Source organism: Lithobates pipiens, unplaced genomic scaffold, assembly GCF_037356315.1.
Source record: "Lithobates pipiens isolate NorthernLeopardFrog02 unplaced genomic scaffold, aLitPip1_a1.2 Scaffold_28, whole genome shotgun sequence".
NCBI lineage: Eukaryota > Metazoa > Chordata > Amphibia > Anura > Ranidae > Lithobates > Lithobates pipiens.
Genome location: NW_027507789.1, coordinates 147325621 through 147345306, shown reverse-complemented (window position 1 = coordinate 147345306; position 19686 = coordinate 147325621). Strand labels below are relative to the sequence as shown.

At 46.9% G+C, this 19686-nt stretch overlaps 1 protein-coding gene across 1 annotated transcript in view; it reads left to right on the top strand.

The window, feature by feature from the left end:
- Nucleotides 1-18483, top strand: part of GALK1 (galactokinase 1) — a 51393-nt gene extending 32910 nt beyond the window's left edge. The window contains exons 6-8 of the mRNA XM_077459680.1: nt 6042-6192; nt 14396-14558; nt 18363-18483. Of these exons, the coding sequence (XP_077315806.1) occupies nt 6042-6192; nt 14396-14558; nt 18363-18428 (380 nt within the window). The 3' untranslated portion in view covers nt 18429-18483. The remainder of the gene's footprint in view (nt 1-6041; nt 6193-14395; nt 14559-18362) is intronic.
- Nucleotides 18484-19686: the final 1203 nt, after the last annotated feature.

The following is a 19686-nucleotide window of genomic DNA, read 5'->3' as shown; positions in this document are numbered from 1 at the left end:
CCTGGGCAGCAAGTTCATCTTAACCAGGCCTATTCTTCCCAGCCAAGAATGTCGTAGCTGGGACCACTTTTGGATATCGGACCTAAGAGTGTTGAGTAAAGGCAGAAAGTTAGCGCGGAAAAGGGACGATAATGAGGGCGTTAGGTGAATGCCCAAATATTTCATGGAGCTCAGCTGCCAGTTAAAGGGATAGTTCTTTTTCAGGTGGGATACTTGTTTGGCGGGTACAGAGATGTTTAACATTTCCGATTTGGACATATTGATTTTAAAGTTTGACACCGCGCCGTAGGCCGAAAACTCGGACATAAGATTTGGAAGGGTGATCAGAGGCTGTTGCACGTAGAACAAAATATCGTCCGCGTAAGCCGCGTATTTGTGTTCCGTCGTACCAATGGTAACACCACGTATATTCGGATTTTGTCTAACAAAGGGATAAAAATGGTTCTAGGGATATCGCGAATAAAATCGGCGAGAGCGGGCACCCCTGACGAGTGCCGTTGTATAGGGTGAAGGGGTCACTAAGGGTTCCGTTAATCCGTATCTGAGCTGTGGGGCAGTGGTACAACGCCGCTATTTGAGAGCGCAGAGTGGGACCTATGCCCAGGTGCGCCAGCGTAGCCATAAGGAAGTCCCAGTCCACCCTGTCAAACGCCTTCTCAGCATCCGTGGAGAGTAACAGGGTGGGCTGGGCAGTCCGCCGCACATATGCCATCAAGGAGAGTGTGCGGAGAGAATTATCCCGCGCTTCCCTCCCGGGGATGAATCCTGTCTGATCCCGTGAAATCCATTGTGGCACCAGGGGGAGCAGCCTATTCGCTATAGCTTTAGCATAAATCTTCGCATCTATATTCAAGAGCGAGATAGGGCGGTAGCTCGCGCAGTCACTAGGGTCCTTGCCCTCCTTGGGTAATACCGTGATATGTGCATGAGTGGTCTCCGGGCGAAGGTCCCCGCCGTCCGAGGTCACGTTAGCATATCTGGTCAAGTACGGCATCAGTATGTCAGCGTACGCTCTATAATACGATACCGTGAGGCCGTCTGGACCCGGTGCCTTACCGCGCGCCATAGCTTTCATGGCGCCCAGAAGCTCCGCAGTCGTCAACTCCCCCTCCAAGGAAGCCAAAACCTCCTCGGAGAGTTTCGGGAGAGCGGCGCGGGCCAGATAGTCCCCAATAAGGCGTCTCCGAGCCTCTCTATCATGGTCCCCCTGGTGCGCCCGATACAGGCGCTGGTAAAAGTCCCGGAATGTCTTGGCTATACGGGGTGTCTCGAACACCAAGTCTCCCGAGGGGGTCTTAACTTTGGCAATAAACGCTGCATTCTTCCGCTGTCGCACCGAATTAGCCAGCAGTCTACTGGGCCTATCGCCCCACTCATAAAAACGGTGAGCTACCAACCGCGCGCGACGTTTGTGGTCTAAATGAAGGAGAGACTTCAGGGTCTCCCGTTTTTCCGTTAAGGCGTGGAAAAGGGCTGGAGTCTGGTTCAACTTATGTCGGCGTTCTAGGTCAGTAATGTCCCGCAACAAGTTGGCCTGTTGAGTTAAGCGCTCCCTCTTTTTCCTAGAACCCAATTCTATGAACTTTCCCCTAATATACACCTTGTGGGCCTCCCAAAGCACTCCCGGTGAAACTTCAGGACTGACATTAGTCTTAAAATAAAACTCCAAACTATCACCCATCACCTTTTTATCCGCCTCTTCGGCTATAAGGTCCTCGTTCAATTTCCAGTTAGTGGCCTTCAGGGGTATGGACGCCACGCTAATGGTTAAGGAAATCGGAGCATGGTCCGAAATGGGGGATGAGTCAATGCTTGACTTCACTATGAGCGGAAGGTGTTGGTGGTCAATGAAGCATAAATCTATTCTAGAGTAGGTTTGGTGCACCGGGGAAAAGTAGGTAAAGTCCCTTTCCCGTGGGTGAGCAATTCTCCAGACATCCATCAATTGTAGGTCATGGAGTCGAGAACGTATATACCTTATTCCCCTGCCGGAAAGCGAGGAACCACCCCTAGAGGTGTCCAGAGTAGGTTCCAAGGGAACATTAAAATCGCCCGCTAGGAGAATGCATCCACGTGCAAAGTTCCGCAGGGAGCTAAGTGTGGAAGCCAAGAAACGCACCTGGTTTTTGTTAGGGGAGTATAAGGTGGCCAAAGTACACTGCATGCTGCCCAAGGTGCCCCGCAGAAACAGAAAACGTCCCGCAGGATCACACAACATTTCCTCAAACGTGAACGCGGTTCCCCTACGAAGCCCGATGGCCACACCCTTGGCTTTAGAGATGTCCGAGAGGCTGTAGTACCACGTAGGGTACTGTGGTGAGTGTAACCTAACTCGAGTCGTCTGCGTGAGGTGGGTCTCCTGGAGGAAGACCACGTCCCCCCGCAAACGGTCCAGTTCCCTATATAAATTGTGTCTCTTCCCTGGGGCGTAAAGGCCCCGTACATTAAAAGATACAATGTTCACAGTAGCCATGGGGTCTCAGGAGGAGGGACCGCGATCACCACAACATTATCAATACAATACCAAGGCGGTCTGCCGCCAGAGAGGGGGGAGGGGAACAGAGGAGGTGGAGGCAGTAGACAGAAAAGGTGAAAGAAGAGGAAAGGAGAGAGAAAGGCAACAAAAAAATACAAGGCCCCACCTTAGTGGGAAAAACAAATTGAACCAAAAAAGGTGCTGTCGAGAAACAGCCATTAGTGCACGCATTACTATGCCGTGCAAGAGCGGGCTGCGTGACCGCCACAGGGCCCCCACGCCCGCCACCCCAACGGGGGAACGGACGCCGAGGCCCCGCGCCGGGCAGCCCCCGCTCAAAAAGGGGGAGGCGGGACGCAGGCAGCCGGGCGCAAACCACACCATAAAGGCCCAAGGCAGCGCCCCGCGGTCCGGTGCCGACACCTAGGCAGAAAAATCTATGAATAACATCATCCAAAACCTAAAGCGCCTGTACAGAACAATATTGGTATGAAGCTAAGGCGGTAGGGTACCCAATGGGGGGGGGGGGGGAGAGGGGAACCATGAGTCAGATACGCTCCAAAGGCACAGCGAGGAAGATGAAGAAATGTCACGCCAATAAAAAGACAAAGGGCAAAAGAGCAGCGATGTTCATATCCAGACTGAGGGCCCCTTAGGGGTGCTCAGCCCTGGCCTGCAAAAACACGTTGTCGCCAGAGGCGGTCAGCTTCCTCGCACAAACTTAGTAAAGGGAACATTCAGGCGGTATGCCCCACAGATGCAAGTAGACGTCCTGAACAGGTAACCAAGCTGAACAAGTTGGCGGGCAGGATGCCCTTTCAAGGGCGGCAATCAGGTGCAGAAGTACGGCGGGCACGGCTCACTCTCTGCCAGCCCTGGTCGGTCCCAGCGGGCAGGGGCGGGATGCCTTCTTGCCATCCATGTAGTTCTGGGGTAGGAATGGACATATCCGTGCAGAATTTGGACAGCTCCTCCGGAAATCGAAGTATTGCGGTTTTGCCATCTCTAGATGCGATCAAGGCCGCAGGGAAGCCCCACCTATATTTAATGGACGCCGCCCGGAGCAGTTCCGTGAGGGGCCTTAGGGCCCTGCGTCGATCCAAGGTTTCTTTAGCGAGATCCGGGAAAAAGGATAGCATCGCCCCATGAAAATCAAACGGATTAGCTCCCTTAGCTTTCTGCATAATCAGTTCCTTTTCAGGATAATGGTGGACCCGGCAAATAATGTCCCGTGGGACGTCTGTAGCAAGATTGCGTGGGCGGAGTGCCCTGTGCACCCGGTCAATCTTCAAAGGGGCGTCAGGTGCTCGTCCCAGAAGGCTATTAAAAATGCCCCGAACGGATGGTAACAGATCGTCGTCTCCAGTCGCTTCGGGAAGTCCCCGAATCTGAACGTTATTACGTCTGTTACGATTCTCTTGATCTTCGATCTTGTAAACGGTCGTACGATGCGAAATGGCAAGTTGACGTGTAGTCGCCTGGAGGGATCGAATAGCGTTCGCGTGGCGATCGAGACGTTGCTCCGACTCTTCAACACGAACCAATACTTGCGAGAGATCCGAACGAACTGCGGAGACCTCCTTCCTGATGACCCGCTCGAGGTTCAGAAGCATGGCGGCGAGATCGGAGGTGGTAGGGAGATCGCTCACTCTCGGCGCCGCTCCGGCGGAAGGATGTGACTCACCCTCGGCCCCCGAGCCCGCCGAGGACTCGGGCGAGCGCGACCTCCGGTCCGGCCCATCGCGGGATGCGGAATCCACTCTACTCCGCGGCTTGCGGCCTAGGTCGTCCTGCTCTTCCACCTCGTCCGGTTCCACGGAAAGGAATCGCTTAATCGACCCCGTCGAGGCTCCTTTCTTGGGCAGAGACTTGCCCGTCCGCCGGCCCATCACTCAGGTAGGAAAAATATGAGTTTTTGGATGATTTTATGTATATTTCTCGGTGTCGGCCTCGGAGCTCACAGAGCACACGTCTGCTCTAGCACATCACCAGGCCACGCCCCCATATCATAGGGAATATAACCAGAAGATATAACAATACTGTAATACTGTTTATTCAATTAAAAACTCGCTTTCACAGGCAATTAAAAATGTACAACATTCTCCTCTTGTATCTGAGCATATGCTAACATGGCACGGCACAGCTCAGCACAAAAAAAAATATAGGAAAAGAACACACTTTTTTAGATTTTTAGCCTTTTTATGCATCTTAGGTTTTTTGGCACTTAAAGAGGAAGTAAACCCTGATGGGTTTTACTTCCTCTTTTGTTTCCAGCAAAGTAAAAGCATAATGGGCTAGTATGCATCCCATACTAGCCCATTATGTGGCACTTGCCTGCAAACTAAGCCCGTGCTGTTCCCGCTGCAGGAAGGGTACATCTTCGCCCCTCTTCCTTCCGGGGCCACGGACTCCGGCTGTGTGACTGGCCGGAGCCACGTGACGTCACTCACACGGGAGCCTACAGTCACGGCACTCGAGAATAACTGGCATGGAGGGCTGTTTCTTCACAGCGCATGTGCCAATGACATCATCAGCGCACTACAAGGTAAATATCTCCTAAACGGTGCATGTTTAGGAGATATTTCCACTACCTATAGGTAAGCCTTATTCTAAGCTTACCTATAGGTAAAACTCACAATCGGGCGTATACAACGACTTTAAGGTTTATTTGTATTTTATATATGATTTTTGGAAATAGTGTTGATGGGAAGACATTGCTAGGTACACGTTATACATTCCTGTACACCCTGCTTACATTTACCATGGCTGCGGGAAAACGCAAAATGGCTTTGCTGCGTTTTTCAGTTTTTTTTTCCACGCCTAGCGGTCAAAACTTTCCTATCCTGAACACGATTCTTCCGTGTTCAGGAGAGGAAGGTTGAAGCTCACCTAAACTCAGCAGCTCCTAAACTCTGCTAAAAGCCGATGCATACATTGACACATGAGCTTTTATGGAGTTGAGTTTAGGAGCTTTGGCAAAAGAAACACCAAAAGCTCCTAAACTCAAATTCAGGAGCTGTAATGTACATGAAGCCCAAGGCTACCTTCACCTTTTTGAAGGAAAATAAAATCACCTATATTGAGTATTAAAAATGCACGCATATATATATAATTATTTTTTTATTTTGAGCCTACGGAAGTCAAAGCATTGCACCCTCAACTGACAATGGTTACAATGCTTTGACTTCCGCAGACCATTCCTCCAGCCCCAGGTGTGTAAGTTGTTTATGGAATTGGAGGAAGTATCAATGGTCTACAAGTGTGGTGATGTCTGTTTTGAAGCCTTCATTGAGAACTGTAGGTCCCTCTGCTGCAGGGGTAGACGGACTTGTAGTTTTCCATTCACAGATTCCTGTGAATGAATGATGCAACAGTATAGGCAGAGCCGTGCCAAATTAAAAACAAGACAGGTGTCAGTGTGGAGAAGAACCCCGAATTCTGTAAGGGGGTGGGGGCTGCAGCCTGCTGGCTATACCCATGTTTAATGTCACACCCTAAATATAGGCAAATCATGGCCATAAAGATGGCCTTCTCTTGAAACGTGTTTTTTTTTTCTCCTTGACAGCCAAGAAAGAGAACCTGAGTGAGGTCTGCTATAAGCGGGCACGTCATGTCATCACAGAGATTGAGCGCACTGCTAAAGCGGCACACGCTTTGAAGAAAGGGGATTACAAACTGTTTGGCAAATTAATGGTGGAGAGCCACAACTCTCTGAGGTGAGGTAGTATGGACTGAGTACGTTTCTATGACTGTGGTTGGCCAATTAACAGAGGCAATTGCAGAACAACAGAAATGGGGGTGGTGCTGAAAATCACATTATGGAGTAAGGCAGGCCATAGAGAGTGTTGATGGAGAATCCCTCCCACAGAGGTATTGTGTTCTCCCAGCAAGGGGATGGGTCAGGCAGCCTTCCCTGCCAGGAGAACACAATGATTATTGCTAGCAGCTATAGCTGCTGGCAATAATCGCATGCTAGAAATCCAACATGCTGGTTGCACCTAACTTGATTGATTGATCGACTTGGGTACTATCAGCCTGACCATAGATGGATCCATCTATGGTCGGTTAAAGAGAAATTATTGGCACCTTTTCAAGAGACTGGAGTTAATGTGTGATCTGGAGGTCCTACCAGGAAGCAAGCCTTTCTAAACATTCTCCATTCCTGCGTCATGTGGGGCAAGGGTTTTTAACTGCCATGATGTTCTGGTAAAGTGAATAAAAAAGAGAAAGCACTCACATTGCCTCATCTGCAAATATTCTGGTAAAGTGGTTGGCTTACTGCAACAAGACCGGGGATGTGCAACACAAAAACCTTGAGTGTCCGCATGCTGAGGAGAGTAGTTCCACTATGGTTGCCCCTGGCTGTGCAGTAGAGCAGAGACACCGACAACTGTGAACTCTCTGCTAGTTCTCCTATAGGACATCAATGTATCCTCAGCATGCAGCATCATACTGGTAAACCTTAAAGTGATCGTAAACGATCACCTTGTAAAAAAAATCCATTTAAAATAGAAATGAAAGGCAAAACATTTGTGTACAGATATAAAAAAAAAAATTATATATAATCATTTGTTTCCCTAATCGTCTTTCAGGACAGCCACTATGAGAGATAGACTCCTCCTCTTCCTCTGGAAACACTGCGCCAGCCCATAAATTCTTACTTCCCCTGCCGGACCTCGTTATTAGGGTTTCCTCCGGCGGGGAGACACTGTGCAAGGAACCAGGCCGATCAGTCGGGGAGGCTGTGGCCGTTTTGTCGTTAAAAGAACCCAGTTGAAAGAAGCAGGGGCTTCGTTTGGAGAAAGCTGGGTTCAAACCGTTCGAAACCAACGTCCGCGTGTCGGACGGGTCGAACGGTTTACTTACCTCACCAGGTACTGCCACCCCTTCCGAGTCGAGCGCGGCTTCAGGTCGTGGGGGACTCCTATCGCGTCTACAGGGACGCAGCTGGCAAGCCGTTCGGAAGATTTCCCTGTACATGGGTACAGTCCGCCCCTTTTTTTCTTTGAACCGAGCGGGCCGAACGACGGGCGACGTCGTATCCGGCGGAAACGAAGGCTTGACCTCGAATAAGATCGACTTCCGTTTCCGGGTCGTGGAGCTGATAGGAGGGCCGGGCACAAGCTGGAGATGAGTTCAGAACGCGCACAGGCAGCGTGGAACTCTGTAGTAAGCAGCCACCTGCAGTCATGTCGGAAGCTGAGGCTCAAACGACAGACTCTATCTCCAGCATTCCTAAGGTAAGAGCACCCTGGGGAGGGGTACTCTCTATCTAGGTTCCCCCCACCCCAATGTATGGTTCTATCATGGGGGGGGGACAGACCCCCTGGGTGGCCAGGGGGGAGGGGAGGCTCAGATCCCTTCGTTTTAAAAAAGGGTCTAGTGCACTCCCAGGGTTGTATCCCGAGCTTTGATTGACTTTGTCTTTTTCTGTTTTTTCTTTTTTCCTTTTTTTTTAGAAAGCTACGGAAAAAAATAGGTCTACGCATAGCTCTAAAAAGAAGTGTGCCTCCTGTAGGGACATTTTAGGGGAATCTTGGACCAAAGTGTTGTGCAAGGGGTGTATTGACTCCCTCGTTAGGGAAAGGGAATCTGAGCAGGAGTCAGGACTAGCAGCTTCAGTTAAAGAGCTCTCATCCACCTTCTCTTCTTTTAGGTCCCTTTTTGAAAAATTTCAGCTTCCCATGGGTCCATCTCCCCAGGATACAACCCCACCTCTAGCACAGAGCTCTGCTCCAGTCCAACCTGCTAGTACAGGGGGGACAGAGGTTGCAGGCCCTTCAGGGACAGGTAGGGAACTTCCAGACAGTTCCTCTTCCGATTCCCAGGAGGGTTCCGAGGGGGAGGACCAGGACGGGTCCAGGAAAGCCTCCAGATATAAATTATCCCTTGATGAGGTAGAGGACCTCTTAAAGGCAATTTATGCAACCCTCGGTATCCAGACGGATAAAAAAGCCCCTAACCCTGCATGACCAAATGTATTCAGGTTTGGGGGAGCCAAAAAGAAGGGTGTTTCCAGTGCACAAAGTTTTAATGGAAACAGTTAAAAAGGAGTGGCAGGATCCGGAGAGAAAACCCTTTTTATCTAGATCCCTCAAAAGAAGGTTCCCATTTTCAGAGGACCCGGCGTGCCTTTGGAATAAAAGTCCCAAATTGGATGCCGCTTTCTCCCAGGTCTCCAGACACACAGATTTGGCGTTTGAAGACATGGGGGCCTTGGCAGATGTCATGGACAAAAGGATTGACTCTCTGCTTAAAAAAAACGTGGGACTCGGCTATCGGCAATCTTAAGCCTGAAATGGCAGTTACAGTTGTGGCTCGCAATTTAGAGCACTGGCTCTCACAGATCCAACAACATATTGAGGCAGGCACAGATAAGGTAACCATTCTGTCACCCTTCCCTACTATGCTGCGAGGGATCACTTGCATAGCAGATGCCTCTGCTGAGTCCGTCCACATGTCGGGCAGAACGGCGGCTCTAGCCAATTCGGCCAGAAGGGCCCTCTGGTTAAAAACATGGCCAGGGGATAATGCTTCCAAGATAAAGCTATGTGGGATACCCCTCACGGGGACCTCCTTTTTGGCCCAGGGCTAGAGACGGTTCTAGACCGGACAGCGGACAGGAAAAAGTCCTTTCCTCTCAAACGGAAAACCCCCGTACCAACAAAAAAGGGGTTTCGTCCGCAGGGGCGTAGGGAAACCTCTAAACCAGAGGGGAAAAAGAAAACCTGGCCCCAAAAAGGCAGGGGCAGAGGAGGGGCGATTTTTCGCCCTCCTATCCAGCCCCGTAAAACCCAGTGACATTCCAGCTACAGTGGGAGGAAGACTGGGGGCCTTTCTTCCACAGTGGGAGACAATATCCCCCAATCAATTTATTTTAGGGGTAATAAGAAGGGGGTACCTCTTGGAATTCCTAAGACCACCCCCTCAAAGGCTCCTTGTCAGGCATCTACCCAGGTGCATGGTAAAGGCCGAGGCCTTGCTAGAATCTCTGAGGGAATTGGAGAATCAGGATGTTATTCTCAGGGTCCCAAAAGCAGAAGAGGGAAGGGGTTTTTATTCTCACATCTTCATAGTGAAAAAACCCTCAGGGAAGTTCAGGTTGATTCTGAACTTAAAGCCCCTGAACGCTTCAGTGACATACAAAAGATTCCGCATGGAATCGATCTTTTCAGTAAAGGCGCTTCTGCCCCACAACTGTTTCATGGTATCTCTGGACCTAAGGGACGCGTATTTACACATCCCTATAGCGGAAGCCTCGCAGAGGTTTCTACGCCTTGCCATAGATCTGGGCGGAGAAACAGTACACTTTCAGTTTCAGGCCCTGCCATTCGGGCTATCCTCTGCACCCCGCATTTTTACCAAAGTCCTGGCAGAAGCCATGGCCTTTCTTGGGCTCCAGGGGATATGTATAATTGCCTACCTGGACGACCTGCTTTTATTTGCAGCATCCCCAACACAGTTGGTCAAGGATCTCGATCTAACCAAGGGGGTCCTTACAGACCTGGGGTGGCTTCTGAACTTGGAAAAGTCCAGCCTGATCCCCTCACAACAGATCTCCTATCTAGGTTTCCTGTTGGACTCAACACTGTTGAGAGTTTTTCTACCAAGAGAAAAGGTACAAAAACTGGACAGTGCGGTGGCCTCTCTTCAGAGCAACCAGCTGGTTTCCATAAGGGTTCTGATGTCAGTACTGGGTCTCCTTACATCCACCCTTCCAGCAGTGCAGTGGGCAGGGCTACACTTTCGTCCCCTACAGACCTTCATCCTAGGGGTGTGGGACCACAGTCAGGAGGCCCTAGACACCCTAGTACATATTCCACACCAGGTAAAGAGATCCCTCTGGTGGTGGAGGAAAGTGACAAATCTGTCGCAAGGTCATCTGTGGCTCATCCCGATTTCTCGGGTAGTAACCACAGACGCAAGTGGAAAAGGTTGGGGGGCACATTTGGGTTCCCTTCTAGCCCAGGGCACTTGGGAGGACGGAGAGTTGACTCGATCGTCCAACTGGAAAGAATTAAGGGCAGTGGGACTAGCCCTCAAATTCTTCAAAAAAGAGCTCCGGGGTCACCACATTCAGGTGCGGTCGGACAACTCTTCCGTAGTGGCCTATTTGAACAAACAGGGTGGCACGAGAAGCGGAGCCCTGTTGTCTTTAGCGACAGAGATCCTGTCCTGGGCCGAAACCTACACCCTTTCGCTCTCAGCAGTTTTTCTGAGGGGAGAGAAAAACGTGGTAGCAGACTTTCTCAGCCGAAAGAGGCTGAGGGAGGGCGATTGGGTTCTCAACCAGGAGGTCTTCAATCTCATAATAAAGAGATGGGGGTCTCCGGAGGTGGACCTGTTCGCGTCCAGAAACAATGCAAAAACCCCCTGTTTTTTCTCCCTAAAAAGGGGAGAAGGAGCCTTAGGGGTGGACGCTTTGAGCCAGAATTGGCACTTCAGAACTTGCTATGCCTTCCCACCTCCAGCGTTGTTGCCAGCAGTTCTGAGAAAGTTTCAGATGGAAAGCACATTGGCCCAAGAGAGCATGGTTCTCAATGCTAAAGCAGTTGGCGGTAGAACCTCCCTTACTCTTGCCCCCTCGGGACGATCTCTCTCAGGGGCCAGTCCTCTGCCCACAGGTACGCCAGTGGAAGTTAGCGGCCTGGCTACTGAGGAGGGTTTATTAAAATCTAAGGGATTTTCACAGAGACTAGTTTCTACCCTCCTGGACAGTAGGAAAAAGGAAACTCGCCAGATCTATGAAAAGGTCTGGTTGCGTTTCAACAAGTGGTGCGCAGAGAGCTCTTTCCCAGTACGGAGCTCCTCCGCAGTGTTGGAATTTTTACAATGTGGGGCAGATAAGGGCTTATCCATTAGTACCCTTAGGGGTCAAGTATCAGCCCTCAGTGTTTATTTAGAAGATCATTTGGCTGCCAACCCATGGGTAGTCAGGTTCTTTAGGGCCCTGTCCAGACAGAGACCGGTCCAGGGTCTGTCCTTTCCCAGATGGGATTTATCTTTAGTTTTGCAGAGCTTAACTGGACCCCCCTTTGAGCCTTTAAAGGAGTGTTTTCTGAGAGAGCTTACTCTGAAGACAGTGTTTCTGGTAGCAGTAACAACTGCCAGGAGGGTCAGTGAGATGGAGGCCTTATCAGTCAGGGCTCCCTTTTGCGTTATTTTTCCGGATCGGATAGTTTTAAAGACCGATCCAGCCTTTTTGCCGAAAGTGGCATCCAGCTTTCATAGAAGCCAGGAAATTGTTTTGCCCTCTTTTTGTCCCAATCCCTCCGGTGAGAAGGAACTAAAATTCCATTATTTGGATGTTAGGAGATGTATCCTACACTATCTGGAACTGACCAAGTCATTTAGAAGGTCAGATTCCTTATTTGTTTTGTTTTCCGGGGCCAGGAAAGGTTGTAAGGCGTCCCGGCACACTATTGCTAGGTGGCTCAGAGTAGCCATCGAGCAGGCTTATTTAGTTGCAGGGAAAGAAATCCCAGTGGGTATTAAAGCACACTCCACTAGAGCTATGGCAGCCTCCCAGGCAGAAAGAGCGGGAGCAACGCCAGAGCAGATTTGCAGAGCAGCAACATGGTCCAGCTATTCCACTTTTGTAAAACACTACAGAGTGGATCTGGTGTTGGCAGGTGAGCAGACCTTTGGGCGAAAGGTTTTGCAAGCTGTAGTCCCACCCTAACTGGTAAGTGCTTGCTTATCCTCTCATAGTGGCTGTCCTGAAAGACGATTAGGGAAAATTAGAGTTACGCTTACCGGTAACGTCTTTTCCAGTAGTCTTTCAGGACAGCCCTAGTTCCCACCCGAAAATTGGGGGGAGTCTTACAAAAGACCAGAGCGCAGCAAGATAATGGTATTTGATAAATATGTTATTAATGTGTTCTTGTGTCTCCCCAGCTGGCCGGAGGTATTCTCGATATAAACTGAGGTCCGGCAGGGGAAGTAAGAATTTATGGGCTGGCGCAGTGTTTCCAGAGGAAGAGGAGGAGTCTATCTCTCATAGTGGCTGTCCTGAAAGACTACTGGAAAAGACGTTACCGGTAAGCGTAACTCTAATTTATTTTCCCCTTTTCTATAAATTATCACATTCCCTCTGTTCTCATCTGGGGGAGGAGAAGCAGCAGCACACTGAGCTTGCCAGTGAATGGCTATGGTGTGGGGGGCGTGTCAGGACAAGTCTGATCATTGGAGGAGAGCAGGCTGAGTTCCCAGCACAGCTACAGAACTTGCCACAATGTGTTCTGCTGCTTAGCATGGTCAGTTTTTAATATGAAAGCAGAGGGACTGGCAGGAACACCAGGGATTTCACACAAAGGAAGAAATACAAAGAGAACCAGATGCTTTCTCATACGAGTACATGGAACAGCAGGCACATATCAGAAATATGAAGTATAGGGATAACAAACACAAAATAAAATAAAAAATGCATATTATAAAGGGGAGATGATAAAAGTGGCACTGAAGCCACAGCTTTTCCACGCTGAAAGATCTCCCTCTTATTGTCCAATGATGAGGGTGGTTGTTGGGTGGAGGGCAAATTGGCTTTGTATAACCGCACACTCACAAGACAAATATGTGCCAGCTGCAGCAAGAAGCCAAGCATATTCCTGAGTCTGGATTCACAGGTGGATGTAAATCATCCTTTTTCAACCAGGGTGCCCGGGCACCTTCAGGGGTTCCTTAGTAAAATTTAAAAAATTTGCTCCAAAATTGTATACACAAAGCCATGGTCTTTCATTGTGCACCATTACAACCTACCAGCCGCCGGTGTACTAGCAACCAATGATGTAATCAATTAATAAGGAGGATGTCAGGTGCCAGCATAGCATCCTTGTTTGCTCCTCCCCTGCCCCTCTCCATCATTGAAGTTATATTTGCTGAGTGAGGGAAGAGAAACATTGGAATACTAGTCAGTACCAGTGTGCAAAGGTGTATTTCCTTTGTAAGAACCAATCGCCTCTTTGGGTGCCCTACATGTGTGGATTTTTGGATTTTGTCACGTTATGTAAAACTATTAGTTTAGTATCTAAGAATTTTCGTATGAATTTCGCACCATTAGTGGGCTGCAGCAACAGCCGATTTTCGTGCCGAAATGAAATTTGAGGAATCGGACATGTTGGAAATTTTTTTTAAAAACAAATGATTTTCTAATCAATGATGGGAGAATCGTGCGAGAAATGTAATTGTAAAGAAAAGAAAATTTACAGAGAGAAAAGATGATTCCCGGCCAAGAAAATTATTTTCTGTAGCAACATGAGGTGAAATTGAAGGCTTGCTCGGCCGAATTTCGAAAATCAATGGTGGCATCATCGGATCACAAAAAACAAAACAAATTGTCTGATTTTGAAAAGAAAATGAGTTCGACATTCGACCGTGTATGGCCTACATTAGCTCTGAATGTCCTAATTGCAGATAATCGCAATGTGTGATTCCATCCAATTACCAGTGGACAGCTGTGGTTTCTCTCAGCCGGTCATTGCTTTGTATAAGCTGAACAGACCCAATTTCCCGCATCCACCTGTGAATCCAGCAACAAAAATACACCGGATCTTTGCCGCAGCTGGCACATATTTGCTGCGTGAATGAGACCTAAAAATTTAATAAAAATCTACTTGATAAAAATAAATAAGGCTGGAGGTGGAGAGGCGACAAGGGAAGCTACAACCTGAACCAGGTGATCTATAGAACCAGAATGTGTGTCACCTGTCTGACTCTGCAGTATGGACAATATGTGATAAATCACAACACTAGCTGTACAGATCTACCATTGTCTGAATGTAAACAGTAACCATAGATTTATTTCAATGGTGGATTCAGCTGCTTGCTGGAAGGGGGGTGAATCCTGCACTGGGAATGAAAGGATAGATTTTGGGGTTCTTCCTCTGATGACTCGTTCTGTCTTCATCACTTTCTTCCTAGGGATGACTATGAAGTTAGCTGTCCAGAATTGGATGAACTGGTTACAATTGCTCTGGAGGTTCCCGGCGTGTATGGCAGTAGGATGACAGGAGGTGGATTTGGAGGATGCACAGTGACCTTGTTAGAGACTTCAGCTTCCGAGCAAGCCAAGCAGAGAATTCAGGTGAAAGATCACTCCAAGATCATGATCATTTTTGTTATCTTCGTATACAGGGTTACCATCCTGCATGCTGCAGTCACCTGTGTACACATCATACAGAATCCATCCTTATCAGTGATGTGAGAAGGCCAAGATCTCTGCTCTTATTCTTCTCAGCCTTTTGCACTAATTTCAGTGTTGAAGTAAGGCTGTAATTAAAGCGGCGCTGTGAGTGGCTGGAGCCGCAATGTCGTCATTCCTGCCCATGTGCGTAGGAGACTTCTTTCCGGCAAGGTCCAGCGTCTGCTGGGCTTTCAGCCGAGAATCCCCGGAGCGCATGCGCCACTGAAGTCAGCGTCTCATTGCGAGCGGAATATACGGTTTACGAGAGATTATATTTTTTAGGAGATTATATTTTTACCTACAGGTAAGCCTTATTTTAGGCTTACCTGTTGGTAAAAGTTCAAAAATTGACTATACTGCCACTTTAACTACTCCGTGTTGCATCCTACAGTTAAATTAGGATGTGATGCTGAGTAATAATTACAAGTGTTACTAATACTGCATGTAATTAGAGCACGTCCAAATACGATTTTTAGTTTGTGATCAATCAAGGAAAGATTACAGCAGGAAATTCATCCCCTCTATTTCTTTAGCTCACCAGCACTGAAAAGTGATGGTAAATCCAAAGTGTTACAGTTGTCACTGGGAGGGGGGGGAGGGGGGGGGCAGTAGGAATCGTCCAGTGGGGATCTCTATACTGGTGGCAACTACAAAACCATACTACTACTAAATACTAAATTACCATTACCAGGATCAGAAGTATCAGTACTTGTTCTCGCCAATAAAAAGAAATGGCATTGGTGCATCCCTAATAAAAAATAAATTAATTTAAAAAAATGTAAAAATATACTGCTAATTGGAATGATGTCACAGTGCTTACATACTTTCAGTACATTGATATTGTAGCCATGAGGGTCACAATGGCGAGAGGAGGTTATTTTCTCCACTGTCATCTAGAGCTGCACGATTCTGTCTAAAATGAGAATCACAATTATTTTGCTTGGAAGCTAGATCATGATTCTCGTGGCGTAACATCATCTTTCACATTAAAACAAAACCAAAAAAAAATTGGGCTAACTTTACTGTTTCTTTTTTTTTTTTTTTTTTATTCATTGAAGTGAATTTTTTCCCAAAAAATTCCATTTGAAAGACCACTGTGCAAATACAGTGTGACATAAAATATTACAGCAATTGACATTTTATTCCCTAGGGTCTCTGCTAAAATATATATAAAGTTTTGGGGGTTCCAAGTAATGTTCTAGCAACAAATATTGATTTTAACTTAAGAAAGAAGTGTCAGAAAAAGATTTCGACTTTAAGTGGTTAAAGTGTAAGTAAACCCCCTTATCGTTTTCAGCCAAGGAAGCTGCCATCTTTGCCTCTGTTTAATATAAAACTACCATGATGCTGCACATGTGATCAGTCATGACACCAGCCATTGGATGGTTTAACAGTTTGATTGAGAGCACAACCAATGGGAGTGTTACATTTCGGGCATGCCCCGGAAATGAAACTGTTATATGGATTGGTTTACTTCCGCTTTAAACTTTCTGCATTTACCTGTTGTTTAAAAACTTGGCAGACTGCCTGGATTTTTTCTTTACACACAGAAGTTTCCCTTTATTCTAAGAAGGAAGAGCTAGTTACAGTGTTTCATTTTAAAAACTTGGCAAACTGCCCGATGTTTTCTTTTGACAGCTGAGTAGGCAGATAAGTCTCTCCACTTGTTTTATGAAAGAAATAGAGATGTCATGGGGGTTGAATCGAGATCATGATTTTTTAACGATTAATTGTGCAGTCAATAGGAAGTAATGTGGTGCACCCTGGGGATCCCTTCTTCCACCTATAGCAACCATAAGATTTTTCAGCTGTGTGAAATTACAACTAAAAAGAACTATATCCCTGAAAAATGTAAGAAGAAAAAAAAAACACCCCAGAAGACTATAAAAGTGGAGGGAGGGTTGGGGTTAATGGCAGTTTTCTTCGACCAACAGAACAAAAATGAACAAAATTCTGCAAACTGAAGTGTTTTATGAAAAAATTACTTTATTATCACAAAAGTTAAACCAGTTTTGAAGATAACAGTACAAAACAAAGCAGAACGTGTTGCTGTTCAGACAGCTGTCTTTATTATACATTCTATATTGCCATCTCCCAGATGCTGCTTCCATTCATTCAGAGGGATAGAAATCTCCTTATAATGAAATTCCTATGAACGGAGAAATGCTTGTCTATTTCAGTAACATGTTTAAAGGACTTCATTGTAAAGCTATTGACTTAGTTCTAGTTAATGGGAGAGTAGGACATATGGTGCGCCATCATAGTTCAATCCCAGCCCTGGCCAAAACATACCATTTTCTTCTAATGAGAAAGAAGACGTTGGCAGGATTTTGCCACCTAGGTCTCCCGGTTAGGGAGATTCCTCCTCACTTCCTGTCAGGCCATCTCCAATGGGGAATCGGCCAAAAAAATAAAAACACATTTAATAATGTGGGGGAAGGGTTAGAACTTTTTGACAATGGTTTTTATTGCTGTCTTTGTCTTCCTCTTCCTTGTTTGGACATCACAGTCCCAGAATTAGTAGCCAATGGGGATTCATCAAAGCAAGGAACAATCATCACCCTAACAGACCATAGGCTCCACACCAAAGGTCCTACTCGACCCTCATCTAAAACTAAGCCAACTAGGCAGTGCTTTTCTTACCTGTTGCTGATGCCTCCCTTAGCGTTTGTTTGGGTGGGGTTAAAAGCAGTTTTACCACTCACAACCACCCACCTGAACAAGTAGAGGCAGCTCCTGAGGACTGTATGCATGTCATGGCCCCAGCAAAAATCAAACAGCATGTTGCATTTGACAGGCAGTACCACCACCAAACACACCCCATTCAAATAAATTGGGCCATGCTACAATTGCACATTTTCAGGGTCAAAAGAAGCTGTGATATAGCCTCTTCACCACAGACATGTCAGCTGATCCACCGCAGATCTCTTTTTAGAGGGGCGGCAAATACCATCATCATAAATGTGACAGTAGCAGTCCCAGCAGCAGTCAAATAACACTCTATAATCTCCTTAGCTCCTCCCCCAGCACCTACAGAAAATGTTATGTAGGTGAGGTTAGAGATGGAAGTGCTGGGCCAGCACAGACAGTAATTGAAAAGAAGAGAGTTATAACATGGTGGGAGTAGTCAAGGATAGATATTGCATGTAAGCATCCTACAAGCCCTTAAGGGGTTTCTAAATACTGAGAGGCAGAGGCAAAGATTCGGGTCATGTGACTGATTGGCAGCCACATGATCGGAAAGCTCCCAAATGCAAGTATACATAGGAAGCTTTCTGGTCCCCACTTGGTACCTGTGCTGGAAGCACGCAGGGCACGCACTCTCAGCACAGAAACGTGCTTACAAATAGCCACATCTATGCGGCCTCTCTGCATTAAGGTCCACTCACTGAGAGGTCGCATAGATGCATACCGTCAGCGGGAGGTGGTTAAAATATGTAATTTTCAGTGCTTTTACCTACATTTTGAAGTTTGTGAAAGGATCCTATTAACTTGGATTTAGGCAGCTTACAACTCTTCATGCAATTCCTTGTGAAGGGGTCATCGTAGTGTACATACAGGTATGGTATTTGTTGAAGTTGCATGCTGCGCCGCCTTGTTGGCCACAAGGCAGGAAATTGTATTTGGTTAGTATGAGGCAGCTTGGCATACAACGCCTTTGTAAAATGTGTATATGAGATCACTGTCTTGTGTTTCTTTTCTCAGGAGAAATTCCAAGGAACACCGACCTTCTATGTCACCAAGCCATCTGCCGGTTGCGGTGTCTTGTAACCTGTAGTGAATATGCCTTTTTACTTTAATAAAGCAATTTTTATTTGTATCGGCATTATCTTTTAAATGTATCCTTCTTGGCATAGTGGGAGTTACCTGATCTGGCCAGTAAGTCTGCTATTTGTTGACTACCTTTAGGCTGGGTTCACACTATTGCACCTGCATCCAATTCACATGTCAGGAGATTGTGACTGGCTCTCTATGGAGCTGGTTCAGACATCTCCACAGCAGCTCCAGTGCGAATTGCACAGGGGTCCTGTGCGTTTTTTGGTCAGTTTCAACTCTGAATTCAGCCAAGAATTTGGGCTAAAATTGGACCTGAAACGGTAAATGGAGACGCACTGAACACCTGCTATGAGCCACTGTGTTCTCCATTGTGAACCCAGCCTTAAACAGACTAAGGTGCCCAGTAAATGTGTCCAGAGGGTTGAGTAAAAGCTTTATTCCAAAAGGAAAAAGAAATGTTTGTTGTAACTGCATATAAAGTGTTCGAAGCTGAATTCCATCTATTTGTCTGCTTTACTACTTCATCCAGAATGCAGACACCCCAAGACGGGAGGTGTGTTACTGGATGGATCGACAGGTGAAATAAAAGAAAAGTAATACAGCCACCACATCTAATGATTGGTAACCTGCAATATAATATATTTGGGGTTTGATTGCACTTGAAAGGACTTTTGACATGATTTTATTAAATGATACCGTATATGTTTGATGGGAGTAAACCGAGATCAGAGGAACCAGTCTGCGGGTATCTCTGATTGTCATATCTGCAGTAACCCAATGAAATGTGTTTCCTACAATATCGCCTAATAAAGAATCTTCATGGGGGCTATTTACCCCTCTATTGTAACGTCACATACCACTACACAGGTCCTTTCTATACTATTAGGCACATCAATGTGGCTGCTTTTAGCTTGTTAGGATCCCTTTAATTTTAAAAGTCTAACTGTATAGAAAATCCCATTTACATTTACCAAAATCTAATGAGGACCTACCAAAACCATTTCTTTGACATGCATATCTAATCAGTCAGGACCTTCCATTGCTACTAAATCTATAGGAGATTGCACAATATATTTGTAATGGGTGCAGTTTTTTGTAGTACTGAGTTTCTATCTCTACAGCCAAGCCTTCTATGCTCATGGGCCCAGCAGGTAAGTAGTCACATGCCAGTCACATGCCAGTTACTAGAATAATTTGGGGTTATGGGAGGAGACCAGAGTACCTATGATCTGTGAGGAAGCATACATACAGT